Source organism: Ochotona curzoniae, unplaced genomic scaffold (assembly GCF_017591425.1).
Source record: "Ochotona curzoniae isolate NIBS_2020 unplaced genomic scaffold, NIBS_Ocur_1.0 patch87, whole genome shotgun sequence".
NCBI lineage: Eukaryota > Metazoa > Chordata > Mammalia > Lagomorpha > Ochotonidae > Ochotona > Ochotona curzoniae.
Genome location: NW_024467069.1, coordinates 178,528 through 198,940, shown reverse-complemented (window position 1 = coordinate 198,940; position 20,413 = coordinate 178,528). Strand labels below are relative to the sequence as shown.

The 20,413-nt window shown below is 37.2% G+C and overlaps 1 protein-coding gene across 7 annotated transcripts in view; it reads right to left on the bottom strand.

Moving 5' to 3' along the window:
* Nucleotides 1–1,803: 1,803 nt before the first annotated feature.
* The window catches only part of LOC121168279 (probable JmjC domain-containing histone demethylation protein 2C), a 197,078-nt gene continuing 178,468 nt past the window's right edge, over nucleotides 1,804–20,413 (bottom strand). For all 7 annotated transcript variants that reach the window (XM_040998213.1, XM_040998214.1, XM_040998209.1 and 4 more), the window contains 11 exons: nucleotides 19,451–19,665; nucleotides 18,513–18,665; nucleotides 11,274–11,363; nucleotides 10,390–10,517; nucleotides 9,985–10,198; nucleotides 9,292–9,506; nucleotides 8,080–8,358; nucleotides 5,416–5,584; nucleotides 4,744–4,834; nucleotides 3,060–3,190; nucleotides 1,804–2,737 (listed from right to left, as the gene is read on the bottom strand). In XM_040998213.1, the coding sequence (XP_040854147.1) occupies nucleotides 2,577–2,737; nucleotides 3,060–3,190; nucleotides 4,744–4,834; nucleotides 5,416–5,584; nucleotides 8,080–8,358; nucleotides 9,292–9,506; nucleotides 9,985–10,198; nucleotides 10,390–10,517; nucleotides 11,274–11,363; nucleotides 18,513–18,665; nucleotides 19,451–19,665 (1,846 nt within the window). In that variant the 3' untranslated portion in view covers nucleotides 1,804–2,576. The remainder of the gene's footprint in view (nucleotides 2,738–3,059; nucleotides 3,191–4,743; nucleotides 4,835–5,415; nucleotides 5,585–8,079; nucleotides 8,359–9,291; nucleotides 9,507–9,984; nucleotides 10,199–10,389; nucleotides 10,518–11,273; nucleotides 11,364–18,512; nucleotides 18,666–19,450; nucleotides 19,666–20,413) is intronic.

Below are 20,413 nucleotides of genomic sequence, written 5' to 3'. Positions count from 1 at the left end.
TTAATTTCTATGGGATCTAAAATTTGAAGGTTATCAAAGGTAAAAGCTTCACAAACAACAAACTATTTATGAAGAAACATCAGGCCGTCCTTCTAAAATGTCTGCAAACCAAAACACAAGGGCAGACACATATTTTATCTCTACATATGAACCACAAAAGGGTCTTTTAGTCTTACTGATTATATTTTATTAAACATTTTATACTACATTCTGTAACAGAAAGTTATTACTATTGATTGCTACAAAAGATCTATCAGTTGTTTCTTCATATTTTAAGAGTAAATTTTTCTTTAACACTCAAACTTGCCTGCAAAGAATTTTTACTTCCAACATTTACTAAGTGTTTACTATGTGCCAGACATTGCCCTATGATGCTGAGGAATTGGACTTATGAAATATCTAGCCAACAACTCCATGATTTCATGAATCAGTGAATCTACACAAATACAACAATGTGGTACATAAGTTAGATCTGGAAAAAAAATTTCTCCTCTAAACAAATAAAATGTTCTCCTTTCAAATGAGTTAATGGTTTCCAAATATATTAGCAAAACAGAATTTTGTTGCAAGCTTGGATTGGCTTTCCGATTTTCTCTAAATTTTAATGCTTTATACATTTAGAAGCAAAGGGGTAGATGGATCTTAAGGAAGAGACGCGTGGATAGAGTAAAGTCTACTTGTTTAACGAGGACCTCTAGGGGAAGACGGTAATCAGAGTTACATTCTAAAGGATGCATACAGGTGTTTGCTGAGGAGACAAGAAGGCAGTCACTTCAGTGGAGGAAAACTATGTGCTTTTTTGGCCCATTGACATTCTTGATGTGCTTTAAGACCAGTGTGAAACATGGCCTGGCGTGGTAGCCTAGTGGCTAAAGTCCTTGCCTTACACTCACCAGGATCCCATATGGGTGTAGGTTCCAATCCTGGCAGCCCCGCTTCCCTTCCAGCTCCCTGCTTATGGCCTGGGAAAACAGTTGAGAATGACCCAAAGCCTTGGGACCCTGTAACCACATAGGAGACCTGGAGATGACTTTGGGCTACTTGCTTCAGACTGGCTCAGCTTCAGCTGTTGTCGCCACTTGGGGAGTGAATCAATGGACAAAATATCTTCCTGTCTTTTCTCCTCTCTATATATCTGGCTTTCCAATTAAAATAAAACTCTTAAAAAAATGCTTCTATATGTGACAGAACATTTAGATGAGGAGTATTTGGGGGGGCAGCACAATGGTGTGGCATATTAATCCTCTGCCTATGGTGCTAGCATCACATGAGCACCAGTTCAAACCGCTGCTGCTCCACTTTTGATCCAGATCCCTGCTAATGGCCTGGGACTCTATCAAAGGACGTCCCAAGGCTTTGGACTTCTGATCATGTGTGGGAAATATGGAAGAAGCTTCTTGACCGGCTTAGCTTTGGCTGTAGTGAACCAGCACATGAGATCTCTCCCTCTCTGTATCTCAGATTTTGAAGTAAAATACTAAGTCTTTTGTTTCTCACTCCACTCCCCCTTTTTATTGTAAAGTCAGATATACAGAGAGGAGGAGAGACAGAGAGGAAGATGTTCCATCTGCTGATTCATTGCTCAAGTGGTCACAATGGCCGGAACTGAGCTGATCAGAAGCCAGGAGCCAGGAACCAGGAGTTTCTTCTGAGTCTCCCATGTGGGGGCGGGGTCCCAAGGTTCAGGACCATTCTTGACTACTTTTCCAGGCCACAAGCAGGGAGCTAGATGGGATGTGGAGTTGCTGGGATACGAACTGGTGCCGATATGGGATTTCTGTGTGTGCGAGGCAAAGACTTTAGCTGCTAGGCTACTGCACCAGGCTCTTCCCCCTTTTCAAGTGTTTTCATTAGACCAAATACTATGCAAAGTAACTGGGGGTGAGGGGTATGTAGGAAAGGCAGGTATAACATATATTTAGAAGTTTTACAGGGGTGATTTGACCAAAATACAATGAGGTAAAAATATAATATACAAAAAGAGATAACTAATTATAGCATTTTAGGCTTACAAAGAATAAATAATCTGAACCACAGATTACATATTTCTATGCTCAACCCAGGACCTTGACTCAAGTGTGCCAGTGATGGTGAAACCTCTTGAGGTGGAGGTGGAGGTGAGGTTATGTGTGATACTCAATAGTGTAAGTTAAAGGAGCTGAGAAAAAATTAAGCTTAGTTCAAGAGTGCATTAGAGGAATACTACAATGAATCCCTATATCCCTGGTCTCCAACAAAAAGCAGTGATCTCAGCAGAGGCTAGACATGATGCACAGAATTTCTCAGAAAGTGTACATAAAGGAGAAAATGTACAAACACATGTCCATGACTTGAATATGTCAGAAGCAAAGATTGATCTTTGAGGAAGAGGCAGTAAGTAATAGTGACACTGGTTACTCAAGGGCAGAGGCAATGCGATACAAAAGTCTTGAATGTGGTTTGCTTTTGTATGTTCATAACACAAACCTAATGAATAAAAATATCTGCAAAATTATTTTTACATAAAGAAGAGAAAGAAAATTAACCTTCAACTAACAGATGACTTCTATATCCCTTGCAACTGTTTACGTGAATATTCAACTCTTATTCCAAAGACTACAGTATATTTCTTTACCTGATTTTGAGAGAATGCCATTTCCTTTTGCTATGCCAACATAGACTAGAATGTTTACAACATCAGAAACCTCAATATGGAGATTAGTTGTTCCTATATCATGATCTTTAGCAGCAGCTACACCTGTATATAAAAAATAAAATTTCACTTGAGAAATGTTTCTAATATCAGGTATTCCCCAAATTAGCTCTATCAGAATAATTTATCAATTTATACTTGCATTTTAGTATCTTGTTGCAAAAAAAAAAAAAAAACCCGTCCCTAAAAGGCATAATAAGATGTAAATATTTTTCAGTGCAATGAGTTGGTAGGTACTTAATAGGCTGTTAGCTGTTAAACTACTTACAAAAATGGATTTAAATGTCCTATTCAAACAACAGATTTACTAGAAATTAAATACTACCAGAGTGTTTATCTTTGGACAGAAATCTGATTATACACTTACCATAGGCACTGCACAATCTGGGTCCCAAATCAGGGCGCACAAAAAATCCTGGCAAATGAGAGGCCAAATTGAATTTTCCCTCTGGGTTACAGTATTCTGGTAATGGTAGGCATTTTAAAAGATCCTCATACCTGAAGAATAACAAGATTACTTTCTTTTATTTTTCCTTTTATTTATTTTTGTTCCAGTTGAAAGGCATTGAGAGAGAGAGTGCTTGCCAGAATATTATTAGTATAAAGGATAAGGAGGAAGCAGCAAATCAGGGACTTCAATATGAGATGTGTGCTTCCCAAGCACATCTTAACCATTGTACCATTTTTTCAAAAATATTTTTTACCTTTATTTTTATTGGAAAGGCAGATATACAGAGAGAAGGAGATACAAAAAGATCTTTCATCTGCTGGTTTGCTCCCCAAGTAGTCGCAATGGCTGGAGCCAATCTGAAGTCAGCAGCAATAAGCTTCTTCTGGGTCTCTCACAAAGGTGCAGGGTCTCAAGGCTTTGGGCCATCCTATACTGGTTTTCCAGGCCACAAGCACGGAGCTCTCTTATATGGGATACATCTCATACTCTATGCTATTGAACAAAACCATAAAAACATCCCTATGGGAACAAACAGGGTGTAGAGAAGGCCAATCCTCTGCAATGAAGTGCTAGCATCCCATATGCATGCCACTTTGATTCAGGAGAGCAGTGCAAGATGGCCCAAGTCCTTAGTACCCTGCACCAATGTGGTAGACCTAGAAAAAGCTCTTGCTTCCCACCACTGGATTAGCTCAGCTCTGCCCACTGTGGTCATTTGGGGGCATGAATCAGCAGAACTGTCAACTCTCCCTATCTCTATAAAATCTGCATTTCTAAAAAAAAAAAAAAGGCAGAAAGAAAGAAAAATAACTTAGTTATTCAACTTCTAAGAATATATCCAAAGGAAAGGAAAACTGCATATGAGAAGGGGATCTGTCATCCTATATTTACAACAGCACAATCTATAATAGTAAAGACACAGCAACAATTCAGATGTCCACCTAAAGAGTAGTGATTAGAGAAATTATGGTATTCCATGGAATATTACTCAATGATTAAAAAGAATGAAATTATACCATTTGCAACTGGATGGTCCCAACCAGACACCATTATGCTCATAAGTCAATCCAAAAAAGAAAAATATCATATGCTCTCTAATATAAGGAAGCCATCATGAAAATTGGAATGTATGATGATGGAGTAGTGGAGGCTACCATATCCAGCTGTGGGAGCACAGTGCAACATGCACCCCTGCTTCTGGTTGAAGATGGACGCCCAGTGAAAGTGTTGGACATATCTAGACAATGAGATGATAGGCTGCCTGACATTGTCTGTACTAGCAATGTCGGGGCACACTTAAACAGCAGACTGATGGAACCGTGACTCCTTATAAAGGAATGTAATGTTGTGTTGATGTGGGGAAATCAGTCGGGGGATAGAAATTGTTGGGAGGGAGAATCCCAGACTATAAAAAGTTGTACCAAGAAATTCAAAATTTAAAACAAAACAAAAACAAAACTCTTCCTAATGTTGAAATCACTAAGATTCAGTTTTATTTCTTAAGACGAAAAGGTCTAAAATTTACATCTGTAATTACTTATCGTACCCCTTGGGAAGTTATTTGCTTAACTTAAGAAGAGTTAAGCTTATAAAGACATACCTTGCTGGCATCATAGTCTTGAAGTCTTCACCTGAAGGGCAGTCTTTCAATTTTAACACAACTGTTTCCCCACTTTTGTTTTTCTGTCGTTCTATAAAGAATGCAGTTAATTAGTAATGATAATCTGTTTTTATTTCATTTCACATTTGGAGAGTAGGAAATATAAATGTATGATCTGATGACTGTATAGTAAATGTTTTAGCATTTTTACTCCTTAGGTTCTCATACAGCATCCAAACTTTTTCTTTTGTACTTAAATAGGATATACTGCATTATCCACTTGAAAATGAACTCAAACTCTTGAAAATGAAAGACTCCTTACAAGTAGCATTACAATCTTAAATTTATCCTTTTCATTTTCATTGTTGTAAATACATGATACAATTTTCACAATTTTATGCATTATAAAAAATCTGCCCATATATAATAAATACCTTTTTTGTGACAAAAAAACTAATAGTATGAGCCAGGATTAGCACCCGGTATTTTGTTTCCTCAATTAAGTTAACAATATTTAATCATTCTATATTATTCTAATATTCTTTAGCAATAGTCTTATTCAGTTTCAAAGTCTAAAAGGTCTAAAAACTTAAAGTATCATTTTAGGAGTACATGTTTTAACGAACAGTAAAATTAAAGAAAACAAACAAATGAAGAAACAAACCAACATACTTGAAACTTCTTCAAAACCATCCCAGAATTCCTTAACATTGGCATTTGAAATAATGCTGTCTTTGCAGTTCAGCAGATCAGCCTGGTGATCTCCAAAATCAAGGCTAACGGAGTCGGCCTTCCATAAGCTTATGTTCATTTTCTTATGAACACCGGACACCACTGCAGGCTTGGGACCAACCAACCATTAAATATGTAAGTAACAAATCCAGAAGTATATGGAGGCTTCAAAATTTTACTTTACAAACAACACACAACAAATGGTTAACATATTAAACTTTAGTCCCAGGAACAAAACTTTGGAGTACAAAAAAAAGCATTTAAAAAATACTATTTGCAGCAAATGGTCCCAACTGCAGACCAGTAATGCTTAGTAAAATAAGCCAGTTCTAAAAGCAAATATATATTATGTTCTCTGTGATATAAGCTAGCATTAGTGCAAAGTACAAAGTAAATAGATATAGGTAATCAACTATATACATACATTCTTATAGGTGAATTAGATAAAAATTGAGTCTGGCATTGCAATAAGTTAACATACACTGCAGTATGTGCTGCTACTCCCAAATAAAAGTAGGACTCCCAATAAGGCATTTAAAGTATATCTTTATAGCATGATACTAGATTTCCTAACTTTGCTTATGCCATGATACATTTAAATAGGAGAAAGTAAAACTTGTAACTGTCACTAAGGAAGTATACTACTATAATTTGGGAGGAAAATGATAAGAGTAGAAAATCAGGAGGGAAGAACTCCTTTTTCTACAAAGCTATATCATGGAAAAGAATAACAATGACATATATCTTGGGAATATCATTACCATATGATGGTAAAGAAAAGGAAGTGAATGAATGTGAAGTATAGTGACATTTTGGCAACAGAATACTATATTACAAATTTCATTGGGAGTAGAAATAGGAGTTTTTGGGTTGTTTTATTTAGATTCATTCACTCTTTATTTTTTCATAGACAAAATATAAATTACTTATGTGAATTCAAGGGAAAATATTCAGACAAATCTTAAAACTCGCTTCTAAACAACTCTTTTAAACTCTTTAAGCTATTAGAGTAAATAATTACCGCTGGTAATGCATACACTAATTCCTAGTGCCTAAATAATAATGCTTATATCCAGCTCCTTATTTTTGAATGGTAATCAGAAGATTAAAAGGACTAAATTTTTAGATAGTGTAAAATAAAAACTTAACATGATGTATAACTTCCATCTATAATCATATCCCTGACTCACTTCTTTTTTCCCACAACTTTCTCATATACCCTCATCTATGTTCCAGTAACACAAATCTACTTAGAATTCCCTAAGCATGTCAATCCTCTGACTGGTGTAGCACAACTTCACCTAACCACTAAGGATTCAATTCAGACAAGCCTTCTGGAACAACTACCCTGGCGTACCCATTCCCATCTCTGGGTTTCCACTGCACCTTGCTTGAAGTTCTTAGAATACTTAGCATACTTAATTTTTAAAAGATTTATTCATTCATTTATTTGATAATTACAGAAAAAGACAGAGATCTTCTCATGACAAGTCTGTCCCCCCAAATAGCTGAAAAGGCCAGTTCTGGGTGAGGCCAAAACCAGACACTCCCAGATAAGGGAGGCCAGGCAAGGGTCATACTCTGTTGCCATACATCTGCTGCTTAACCTGCCAGGCCACAGTGCACAACCCTGAACAATTAACATATTTCTGAAAATGTTTAGGTGACAGTTTACCTAATACTACACCTCAGAGTTTCATACAAATTCATTACATGGTTTAAATTCTGGCTCAGAAATAACATTAAGGATTCAAGAAAACCTAATGGAAAAAAACCTTAAATCTATGGCTGGCTTTGTGGTATAGCCAGTGGACAGAAGATCTTTCCCTCTTTCTGTCTCTCTCTAACTCTTTAAATTCTTAAGAAAAGCTAAATCTGGCATGTACATAAATTCACAAACTAATTTTTGCAGAAAGATGAAATTTTTAGCATAGTTTCAAAGGGATCACTGATCTAAAAGAATTAAAATATAGTTCTCATTTACTTCTCTGAATATCTTGATGTGTAGCACAAAAACCAGATTTTACTAGATATGCTGAGTGGACATAGTAAAAGAACACAGATGGTTTCCAGAAGGCATGAAATAAATGGAATATACTACTTTCATACAAATACTTAAAATAGTTCATAATTTTGGCATTAATGTAGTGAACTTCTATTTGAAAATACATCAGTCGTATCAAAACTTATATAAAACAAAAATAATTTTTTGGGGGGGAATAATGACATAATGAGGCTTCTTACTCAAGATTTGATGAACCCATTTATAAAGGCAAAAACATTTACACACTTACTGATTCAAGAAAAATTATTCTATTAGATTTTCTATTGAAAATCTAAAGAAAAGAATTTTGCAAATATGACATTGTTAAATGTTCATTGGAAATATTAAAAATATATATCATGAGTATTTTCCTGATGATTCATACATGTCTGGCAATAAAATCCTAGAAGTTAAATAATCATTCTGGTAAGATTTTCAATGTTTTTGATCTCCTGTTTTCCCCATCCCAATTTCCCAAGTACCAAGAAAGGAAACATTTTTGTCAATTTCATCAGCTTCAGTACCACCAAGAATGTATCAAATTAGCTAAAAATACTCACCTGTCCTTGTTTCCAACATTCTTTGAAAAGCTTCCAATTATTACTATTTTTATAATCCTTAAGCCATAAAATATGCTTCTCACAGATCCAAGAATGTGGTATATCACTATACAATTTATTGTTTTCATTCACAGCAGGTTTTTTGCTTTCTTTGGGTTCTTCATTAGGCTCTGGTTTTACATTTATCTTGGAGGATTTACTTGGTGGAATTTTGTTTTCAACAACTGAAGCAATGATGTCATCCAGAATGTTGGGCATAGTCCGTCCACTTTTGCCACTCTATTAAGGAAAAAAGATTAACTTTCTAAGAAATTATATTTTGAGAGTAAATGAACTTATTCTTTTCCCATAATCTATTATTTTTTAAAACTGATTTGCCACTAGCACAGAAAGAAAAAAAAGAAAATTACAATATACCTCATTAACAAACATGCAGTTGTATTAGCTGAATAAGGAAACTTTGCTTTTAGAAAATCTATTTACTTCAAAGCCACACACACAGAACAACAGTGGGGAAAGACAGAAAAAGCCAGATATTCCATTACTGATTTACTTCTCAAATGCATACAACAGTCAGGCTGGATTCAGGAAAAACCAATACAGACTTCCCATGTGGGTTGCAGGGACTCAATTACTTGGATCATTATCTCGTATTTCCCAATGGATATTAGCAGGAGGCTAGAATCAGAAGCAAAGCAAGCAGGAGTTGAACCTTTACTAGTATGAGATGTCAGTACAACAGGCAGTAGCTTCACCTGAGGCACCACATCACCAGCCCAACAAATTTGATTTGATTCTTCTTTTTTAAAGATTTGTCCATTTGACAGGCAGAGTTACAGAGGCAGAGACCGATCTTTAATGCTGGATCACTCTCTAAGTGGCCTCAACAATTGGAGCTGAGGTGGTGTGAAGCTAAGAGCCAGGAGCTCCCTCGGGGTCTGCCCAGTGGATAGTGGGGTCCAAGGACTTGAGCCATCCTGTTGCCTTCCCAGGTATATTAGCAGGGAGTGGAATTGGAAGTGCAAAAGCCACATCTCAAACCATATGGAATGCAAGCATTGCAGGCAGCGGCTCAACTTAATATGTCACAATTAAGGCCCCACTGTTTGATTTCAAATGTAATTATTTACTAGTTAGTTCACAGCCAGTAAAGTCAAAATTCACCTACATGTAAGCTGTATATGAAAATAGAAAATCTGCTATCATGCTTACTGCAGTTCCCATTGAATACACTGGAGCAAAGGCAATGCCAGCGTCTGTGGAGCCCACACGTAATTTGCCAGCTGTTGTGGTCAACAAATCCCGCAGAGTTGAACCTTGTTCATTACTCTGAGACACAGGAGATGATGTTCTGCCATTTGGAGAATCAGAGATGTCTTGTTCTCGCCCTTCTTTAATTTGTTTATCAAGGTCAAAATCTTTGTTTTCTGAAGCAAAACATTTCAGAAAATATTAGCAATTAAGCACAGTGCTGAAGTACAAAGAAAACTACCGCCCTACACATTACAGAAGATCAATAGCAATAGTGACTGATTCACCTGAGGACAAACCACAGGATGAGTCAAAGCCTTAAAATGGAGAAATGGTTTAAAAAACATAAAAAGTTTTCTTGATATCTTAACACATGTAGTTGGTGTAGTTGGTTTTGTACCTGTCACAAATACAAAATGCTATAGTAGAAAAAAGTAGAAAATAAAGGCAAGTTACAAATCTAATGCACTGCTCATTTTTATTTAAATGCTCATCAACAAATGATTAACTTTAATGCAGTCATAGGAAGGCAAGTTACTAATGAGCACACAACTGTTTTTATTGGATGTAAATGTCATTCAAGTAAAAAAGACTAATAGTATTTCGTTAAACTATAATCCTCTAGTATGCACTTACGTATCTTGCCATATTTACCTTTTTTTTCTTCCCTGGCTTTTTGTTCTGCAAGATCTGCTAACCAGTGCAGTGGTGACTGGGACTCTGGAGGTGTTAACTTGCTCTCTGTGCTGACGTCACTCCTTGGGCTGCTGTTACCACTAGCCTCAGACTTCTCAGGAATATTCTGCTGCTCAGACTCCGGCACACACAGAGATATTTTACTACTGTGATTAAGAACATTCTGTAAAACCTACAAGGGCCAAACAAGTGAATCTTTTACCATTAGTTCTTCAAGATTCAGAGCGAAAAAGTTATTAGGAATATACACAGTAACATAAAAAATGTAACTCATAAAACACAAGTCCCAAGTTGAATTTCAAGTATCAATGTTTATTAATTTAACCAAAAATTTTATTTGAATAATTAGAAACTTTTACTCACTTGAGATACACCATTCATTGCAGGAAAATTTCCACCTTGTAAATTCTGTTTGTTAGTACAATGACAATGGGATTTAATACCATATTTTTCCCTAAGAATGTGCATGGCATCTAGAAGATCTGTCAAAACTACAAAATAAGATGGGGTAGTACATTAATAAAAGATTATACTAGTTGTTACAACTATACATTTTTTTAAAAAATCTTGTTTCTAAATTAGGAGAGGGTTTCCTTGTACCTTTTAAATTTTCTTTTCCATACTATTTTTTAAAACAATCACAGAACTGATCACCAAATTTGCTTATTTTTCTTTTTGTTGTTAGAAAATCATATTCACAAATGTCATTATAGGCTTTCTCATTACATTCTACTTTATCTCTTTAAAAATAATTCCATGGCCAGTGTAGTAGCAGGACCAGCTAAATCTCAATCTGTGGTGCCAGCATCCCATATGAACGGGATCCCAGCTGCTCCACTTCTCATCTAGTTCCATGCTAACAGCCTGGGAAGGCAGTAGTGAGCCAAACGTCTTGGTCTCTGCACTCATTGAGAGATATGGAGGAATCTCCTGGCTCTCAGCTTTGGACCAGCCCAGCTCTGGCTGTTGGGCCAGCAGGTAGTGCGTTTTCTCTCTCCCTTCTCTTGATCTCTCTGTAAGTCTGCCTTTCAAATAAAAACCAACTAAATAAAATGGTTCCATGATGGCTTGTCTTTCTTCCTTTAACACATATGTAACTTAAAGTAACTAAGCAACACAATTTGATTAGTCAATCTTACCTCAACATTCTGTTAAACTTCCTAGATAATCTGCTCATTTAAGTGTTTCTTTATTATGAAGCAAGTAAGACTTTGTGTACCAAGCAAACAATATGTATTTATACTTACCAGAACCAGGAATAATTTGAGTTGGCATTAGATGTTTATGATCATGAGGCTGTCCCTTCACACACTTCATCCAAGCATATAGTTCTTTATCTGTAAGATAATATACAATGTTTTATATATGTATAAAGCCATATATAGCTTTGCTGTAATCAAATTGACAGTTTAACACATGAAGAATAGTTAAATTAAAATGTTAATGATGGGTTTCAAATATTTGGTTCTTTAAAAAAGTTACACCATTCTATGTTTTATAAAAATAGCTACACAAAGTGGATATAATAACCTTCACTAGTACAATGTCTACAATCCTTTAATGTTTAATCATCTGTATTCTCTCTAAGACTAGCTTCCTTATAGCTACTTTTTTTTTAATCTCTTACGTATTTTCTGTTCCAAGCAGGGTATGTGCCTGCTCATAGAACGCTGACACAAATTAGAGGCTACTACCAAGTTATTTTCCTTTTATACTTCGAAGACATGTAGAGAAACTGTCATGAAGCATGTGCAAGTTATTGCTGCGATTGTTGCCTTCAAACAAGGCTTCATACCTAAACTGTAAACATATTAAACTTTAGTATGAAGCATATTATTCGTAAGAAAAAAGTCAACACGATGGCTTCAGGGAAACTTTATAGATTTAGTGGCATGGACAACTACTTAAGATGCAGCTATAAGGGTTTCAAAATGTATTTGCAAAGCTTAATAAACTCGGTATAGAAAAATTCAAATGTTTCACAAAAACTTTAGATTAAAAAAAATTCTGATTCAGTCTAAAAGTGATTCTCTTAAAGCTCTGATTTTCCTTGCCAAAACCAACAGTTATTTGTAAATGTTTTACAACTACTGACATGAGTTAAATATAAGTTGGACACTTATATTTATTAACAATATCCAAAGTTATGCATTAAATCTATTGTGGGCTTATTACAGTACTTAACAATGAAACAAGATTACATAGGGGTGGGCACTGTGGTGCACATTAAACTGCTGCTTGGGACCCTGCATCCAACATCAGAGTGCAATTTTCAGTTCTGACTACTCTACTCCCAATCCTGCTCTCTTCTAATATGCCTGGAAAACTGCAAGTGATGGTTCAAGGATTTGAGCTCCTGCCACCCATGTGAAGACCTGGATGTAGACATTTGCTCTTGACTTCAACCTTACCCAGCCCCTAATTAGTGAGGACATTAAAGGAGGGGAGGAAATCAAAGATGTGAGATTCTCTCTCTCTCCACTGTTTCCTTTCTTCCCTCCATTATTCTGCCATCCAAATACCCTACAAATAAAATGACTACAAAATAAAACTTAAGGTAAGGCTGCATTTCATAGAATAATAATGTGATTAATATACTTTCAAAATGAATAACATTATGTAATAAATCAAGAAGTAACACAATTATTTTTGTTACCATAAATGTTATATCTTATCTTAAACAAAGCTTCATTGTGGCTTATGCCTATATGCAAGTAATATAACAAAATATAATTAACTTTTAAAATTTGGTAAAGAAAGTAGAATCAGGAAAAAGGAATATAAAATTTTTCATAAAATGTTATAATACAGTTAAATAATAACTGAAATTACCAAAACATTTTTACAGTTTTAAGGATGTCACTTCCTCAAATGCATTTTTTATTATGGTTTGAACATTTTACATAAATACATAGTAACAGGGCCCAGCACGGTGGCCATTAGCTAAAGTCCTCGCCTTGAAAGTGCCAAGATCCCATATGGGCGTCAGTTCTAATCCCGGCGGCCCCGCTTCCCATCCAGCTCTCTGCTTGTGGCCTGGGAAAGCAGTCAAGGATGCCCCAAAGCCTTGGGACCCTGCACCTGTGTGGGAGACCTGGAGGAAGTTACTGGCTCCTGGCTTTGGATCTGCACAGCACCAGCTGCTGTGGCCACTTGGGGAGTGAATCATCAGATGGAAGATCTTCCTCTCTGTATATGTGACTTTGCAATAAAAGTAAAATAAATCTTTAAAAAATTACATAGAAATATTTATGTATGTAGTGCACAGCAACAAAGCTGGGTATACTCAGATAGGATACCACATTTGCTTAGGTCTCTTTCTTAAGCACACTGTATCTCTTAAGCACATTGTATAGTCAGAAAGAGTGAGGTATTAGTTATCTCAGTAGCAAAGGTACTGGTGACTCATTCATGGTTCAACTACCAAGGACCCCCAAATCACCTGGTATAGTACTGGTAATGTGGTTGCAGGTAGGAATAAAAATTCAATACATCAATAGTTGGGCAATTCTTTGTAACTTAAAGATTACATAGATAAGAGGAAAGCATATTCAAGTAAGCCTCTGATAGGGAGAGGCGAGGAATAGAGGAAAGTGGGTGAGATACATGTTTCGATTTTTTTTTAAACTCTTGTGTTGCAGCAGGGAAAGGAGAGGAGAGGAATGTCCTTTGCTGTCAAACTCTATCAACATCTAAGGAAGCAGGCTAATTTTAAACTTATAACTTTGTGGAGCCCAGGGGTAGGCCAGGGTGGTCTACACTGCAGCATCTGCCAGAGAGCTGGGACTAGGAGCAGGCCATGTCAAGCTGGGCCGCAGTACCCACTTGCAAGTCTAACACCTAGGGTTGGGAGTGGGCCTCATAGGCAGAAATCTAGGGACTCTCCTACTGGGCTCCCAATGGTGGGTACAAGAACTGGGGTTGGGGACAAATTGGATAAAACAAGTCTGTGGCACCCCTCAGCATGCGTGTGGGACAGGTATGGAGATAGACTGTGTTGGGATAGTCCATAGCTGGAGCACTGGAAAGCAAGGATGGGGTGTGTGCTCAGCCAGGCTAGGCTGTAGCACCTGCCAGCATGTACAAAAACTGGGGCTGGGCATGGATCTGGAGGGTTATTTGGGACTGCCCTAAGTAGCAGCACCTGCTGGTCAGGCCTGAGGTGGGATAAGCTGAGGGATCCTGGCTGTAGCATCTGCTAGTTGGTGTGAAAGATTGGGTTGGAAGTAGAACTGAGTAGGCAGCTGCATCCACTGGTACATGTGTTGGTTCGTGCAGGGAATGGAACAAACCTGACCCTAAACCAGCTGGTGTACACAAAAGTCTGAGGTCACCCCAGCAGAAGTTTCCTGGGGGAATTCCCAGCTAGACCACTAGACTTAAACCCGATCCTCACGGAAAACCACAAGATACATGTGGTTTGACCTTGGAGTGCATGCATCAGGACTGGGCCTCTTCAGTTGCTGATGCTCATGTAATGAAGCACACACCCAAAAGCACATGAAAAGACATGACAACTGGATCATCTGGGCCTGTAGAGAACATTGAGTGATTCACCAGAGGATGGAAAACAGAACAAGTTGGAAAACTCTCCTAAGTTTTCCAGAAAGTGTCTGAGGCAGTGGATACACTAAAGCAAACCTAAGTCAGCCAACAGACCTCGACATTGTCTACCCTGGTGCAATAAGATCAACAATGCCTCAGAACTATGAAAACCACTAAAGTAACACCCTTGGAATATTTCCCCACATTAGCGCATCTAAGCTGTTATCAGAAGACCGCTCCCCATCCCTGGGTGCAGATACATGTTTACAGCAAGGAAGTGGTCCCTTCTTAACCCCTGAGGGAACAAAAAACTGAAACACTTAACTCACTTACTTTCTTCTACTCCCTGATCCTCCCCACCCTAATCAGAAGCTCACATAGGTGTGCATCCCTCTGAGCTAGGTAACCATTACTAAAACTAAAAAAATAAAAAATTTTGAGGAGTTCACAAATGCAGCTATAAAAATATTCCAACTCATAGGAAAAAATTCCCCACCCCTGAACCTAAATACTGTTTTGAAAAACACAGTCTAATTAAAATGACATTTATTGTTGTGAAGCATTAAATGGTTTATCATTAAGTATTTGTCATGGTTTTAGAATTTATTTACATATTTAAGGGCAGAGGGAAAAAGAAAGAGAGTATGCAAACTCCTATCCAGTAGCTTAGTTCCAAATGCCTGCTTTGGCAGGACCAGGATGAAGTCAGGTACAGGGAGCTCAACCTGAGTTGATAGTAGGAACCCAACAACTGGAATTCTCACTAAGCTGAACATACCCTGCATCAGCAGAAGCTGTAACGAGGAGCCAAGGCAAATCTCAGCCCTGATGAATGTAGGCTCTCTAAAGGGGGACACAGGGGACTTTAACTAATGAACCAAATGGATGCCCCAATATTTACTCAAAATGACAACATGATTCATATCCTACGCATTTTATTAGAACATAACCCTCAACAAATAAGCTTCAGCATTGGACATTTCCAATACTGTCCTAAATTTTGTTGAAATACTTCTGACACACACTTAACTACTTCCTTTATAAAATGTATTATATTTAGCAGAAATTAAAAAAAAGGTGGAGGACATTTTCGGTACTACTTTCCCTAAATATTGAAAATGATAGTTCTAAGGACCAATGCTGCAGTCAAGCTATTGCCTGTAAGGCTGGTATCCCATGTAGAAGCTAGTTTGTGTGCTGGCTGCTCCACTTATGATCCAGCTCCCTGCTAATACTCTGGGAAAACGGAAGATGCCAAAGGTGCGTGGACACCTATTCCCACATAGAAGACCACAATGGGGCCCCTGATTTTCATCTGAACCTGTAGCAGCTATCTGGTGAATGAACTACTGTATGAAAGACATTTTTAAAAAATTTTTATTGAAAAGTCAAATATACAGAGAGGAGGAGAGACAGAGAGGAAGATGGAAATCTGCTGGTTCACTCCCTAAGGGGCCACAATGGCCAGGGCTAAGCAGATCTGAAGCCAGGAGCTTTTTCCAGGTCTCCCATGCAGGTGCAAGGTGCAAGGCTTTGGGTTGTCCTGCTTTCCCATTCCACATTCAGGGAGCTGGATAGGGAGTGGGGCTCCAGGGATTAGAACCGGCGCCCACATGAGATTCAAGTGCATGTAAGGTGAGGACATTAGCCACTAGGCTACTGTGCTGAGCCCAGAATTGTTTCTCCTTCCTTCAAATAAATGAATGAATGAATAATAAATAAATGATCTTTTAAAATAAGTATGTGTTGAGAACAGCTCCAAAGATACAAAAATTTTCTCCTCATAAACAATGAGCTCTGAGGGATAAACATTGACAGAGGCAGAATATTCCTGATGGCTTTTACTTCACCTTTACTGATGGATATTTAGAAAAATCAGTTCATACTAGATGAAATATTCAAATGTGGCTTATGTTTATGACTTGAATGAACAGGTTTATGGTGCTGGTAGCCCTGACAGATGCCAGTTTGAGTCCTGGCTGCTCCATTTTTGTTCCACCTCCCTGTGTTGAGACTGTGGAACTAAAGAGCTACCTAAGTAGTAATAAAGTGTTCTGAATGGTAGATGAATCAAGAAAATAGTATGTTATGCAGTAGGCAAATAGTACTATGGTAGTAATAAATAGTATCAGGGAGTAGTATTAAGAAACAGATTAAGGTCAAGGGATAGCATTAAATAAGTAACTTAGTAATAAAGTAATCAAAACAAACATGTAGGTGTTAAGAGATAGCAATTAGTAAAGGATTGTGTAAGTAATGGCAATTAGAACATAGGATAAATAATGTTAGAATAATGCTGACTGATAAATTGTTAAACTGATTGTTAAGTTTGGCTTCTGTAATGAGAGCTTCCCTTCCCTTGCTACAACAAGGGGAACCAAGGTAAAGCCACGACAGGCCTCAGACAGGCTAGGTCCAAGTTTCAGTTCCTAGAATTGAGGTACCAGTAGATGGAAGATTGAACCTTCTGTTTCCTTCTCTATGTAACTCTGCCTTTCAAATACAAGTAAAATAAGTTGGGCCCAGTGTGATAGCCTATGGATAAATCCTTGCCTTGTATCTGCTGGGATTCCACGTGGGCGCCATTTTGTACCCTGGCTGCTCCACCTTCCATCCAGCTCCCTGCTGGTGGCCAGGAAAAGCAGTTGAAAACGGCCCAAAGTTGGTTTTAATTCTGCTCCGAAATATAGTTTCCTGTTAATATATACCCTGGATGCCACAAGTGCTGGTTCGGGTGTTTGGATCTTTGTCAACTCCAAGGGACACCTGGGTTGAATTCCTGGCTCCTGGCTCAGCCCAACATTTTTGAGCATTTGGGAGTGAGCCAGAGGATGAGAAAATCTCTTTCTGTGCCTTTCAAATAAATCAGTAAAAACCTAAATGCGGACTATACTGAGAACCTATCTGCCTGATATGGAAAGGTATCTGGCAATCATCAGGTTAAAAGTTACAGATGAAGGTAAATTTCAGAAAATCTACCAACTAAATTTTGATTACTCTTTCTTTCTCTTAAAAACAAACTTTAGGGCCCTATGTGGTAGCCTAGTGGCTAAAGTCCTCGCCTTGCATGCACCAGTTCTAATCCTGGCAGCCCTACTTCCCAACCAGCTCCCTGATTGTGGCATGGGAAAGCAGTCAATGATTGCCCAAAGCCTTGGGACCCTGCACTAGCACGTGGGAGACCTGGAAAAATTTTCTGGCTTAGGATCTACTCTACTCGGCTGTTGCAGCCACCTGTGGAGTGAATCAGCAGAAGGAAGATCTCTCTCTCTCTCTCTCTCTCTCCTTCTCTCTGGAAATCTCCCTTTCCAATAAAAGTAAACAAATCTTAAAAAACAAACAAAAACACTACAAACTTTACGGGAGAATATGATATAGTCCCATCACTCGAGACACCTGCATTGCGTACCAGAGCCAGGGTGGATCCTCACCCCTTTGCTTCCAATCTAACTTCCTGCTGCCCTGCAGCCTGAGAGATAGCAGATGATGGCTGTACTTGAGAACCTGTCACCCATGCTGAATTCCTGAACTGTGTTCTAGACTCCTGATTCTGACTTGGTCTTGCCTTTACTATTTAACAGGGAACTTATTCAGTCAATGAAAAATGTGTCTCTATGCTGTCAAAAAAAATCAAAATAACAAAATTGTATGTAATATATTTATATTTACATGGGCTGGTACTGTAGCACAGCACATTAACACACCATTTTCACTACTGGCATCCCACAGCACTGGCCCAAATACCAATCCAGCTCCTTCCTAATTTGTTTGGGAAAGCAGAGGAAGATGGCTCAACAACTTGGACCACTGCTACCTCCATGGAGACCCAGCCCTAGCTGCTGCAATCACTTGAGTAGTAAAACAATGGATGGAAGATCTCTCATTTTCTGTAACTCTTTGACTTTCAAATATATAATAAACATACAAATCTTAAAACAAACCTCTAGAACTCTTCCTCTCTTTGGCCTTGTAACAATCCAAGCAAACCACAAATCCACATTTTTGGCAAACCCAATGAATGTTAAACAATGTTGCTTCACATGCATCACACATCTCCCGGACTCCTCTCACTGCTCTTTTCCAGGCAATTTTTGCTGAAATGCAGAGAAAACAGTAACGGAAAGGAAAATACATGTTCCGCCATGCATTTAAAATGGCCTACATTTACAACAGGATTTCTCAAGCTTGGCACTTTTAACATTTTTGGGCTGAACAATTCTTTCTTTCAAGAGGTAATACTTATGCACTGCAGTACGTCTTCTGACATCTTTGGTCTTCACCAACTGTACATAGCAGCACATAACCATAAAAATGTTTACTGTCAATACCAAATGTTCTCTGGATTTAAACTACTGATTTTAGGGAAGGGAAGGAAAAGCAGTTAATATTTAGAGCAGCTATATACTTAGGTAATATCAGTGCCTTACATGAGCAAATAAAATTAACAGTTACTTTCCAACAAACCTATGAAACTTATCTTCCCTACATAACAGACCTAATATTCAGAGATTTATAAAAGTTTGTATAGTTAATATGAAGAGTAACCTTAAGAGTCAAATACAAGCAAATGAGACTGAATCTCCTTGCATAGTAAATGATAAGATTCACACAGTTGCACCCCAAACAATCTTATAATTATGGTTGATGTTTTAATGGCAAAACAGTATCATGATATCATAAAAGTTTAATCCACTAACTTCAACCTCAAAAGAAATATTAATAAGCTCAAGCATAGTTGCATTTGTACACAAAAAGATACCATTATTACAATTAAAAATCAAGACTAGGTAAGAACTGGGATTTCTTCCACAAATTAAACATACTTCAAAAGAAAATTTCTTAAAATAAAATTTGTAAAATGTATGTTTTATTTCCTTACCATCCTTCTTCACCCAGGACAAAGCTGTTTTTTCAGATGTTACTAACTGACAGAACTTATCACCTATTATATCCAAGATATACTTAGAAGTTTCCAAGTCTAGTTCATCGTCTTCATAATTTTCATGTGTCCATAAACTCATAGCTTCATCATCATATTGGTCAGGAGAAGAAAAACCATCTATTCTAACCACTCCATTTTTACTAAATGACAATCTGAAACATTAAAACATAAAAGCAGTAGATTTAAGTTATTATGAATCACAGAATCATTTTTAAAAACTTAAATGGGGTAGTTCCCACATATTTTAATTATTTTGTAAGAGTCTCATAGATGCAATACAAATAATTAGCACTAACTTGGGGTTATTTCAAGAGTTTCCAATTATTTAATCATTGAAATGCAATCAAATGAAAAAAAATGTCTAAACATTTGATGAGCAAAAAGAATAAAAATGTGGTACCAGTATAATTCAGAGAATGATATTTTTATGTAACTTAAAGGCAGGAATTATTAATGTTGAAAATGAACTAAACCATTTTAGGATTTTTACTGGTAGGCTTAAAATAATGAGACACTTTCATTAATTAAAATACTTCATTCAAGTGATATAGACAAACAAGAATGAAGCACCTGTTTATTAAATCCATTTAATGTGCTCACACTCAGCTTCAGAGAACGCTAGGGCAAATGGGAGGCAGGACCTCCCTCATCCACTCACTGCTGGTTATTTTCCAACCAACTCATATTTACTGTCTTTACTCTCAGGGAATGTTTGATATTCCTCATAAAAAATAGTGCACTTTTTTTCTAACTTATTTTATCCCCATTTATATTTTTATCATTTCCCTTTTCTATTTAAACTGTTTTTGTCCTTTTACTATAACATTTTGTTACAATCTTACTTGTGTTATCTTTATGTAAACTTTTCTTTCCTTCAAATTTTACCTATACTTCCTTAAA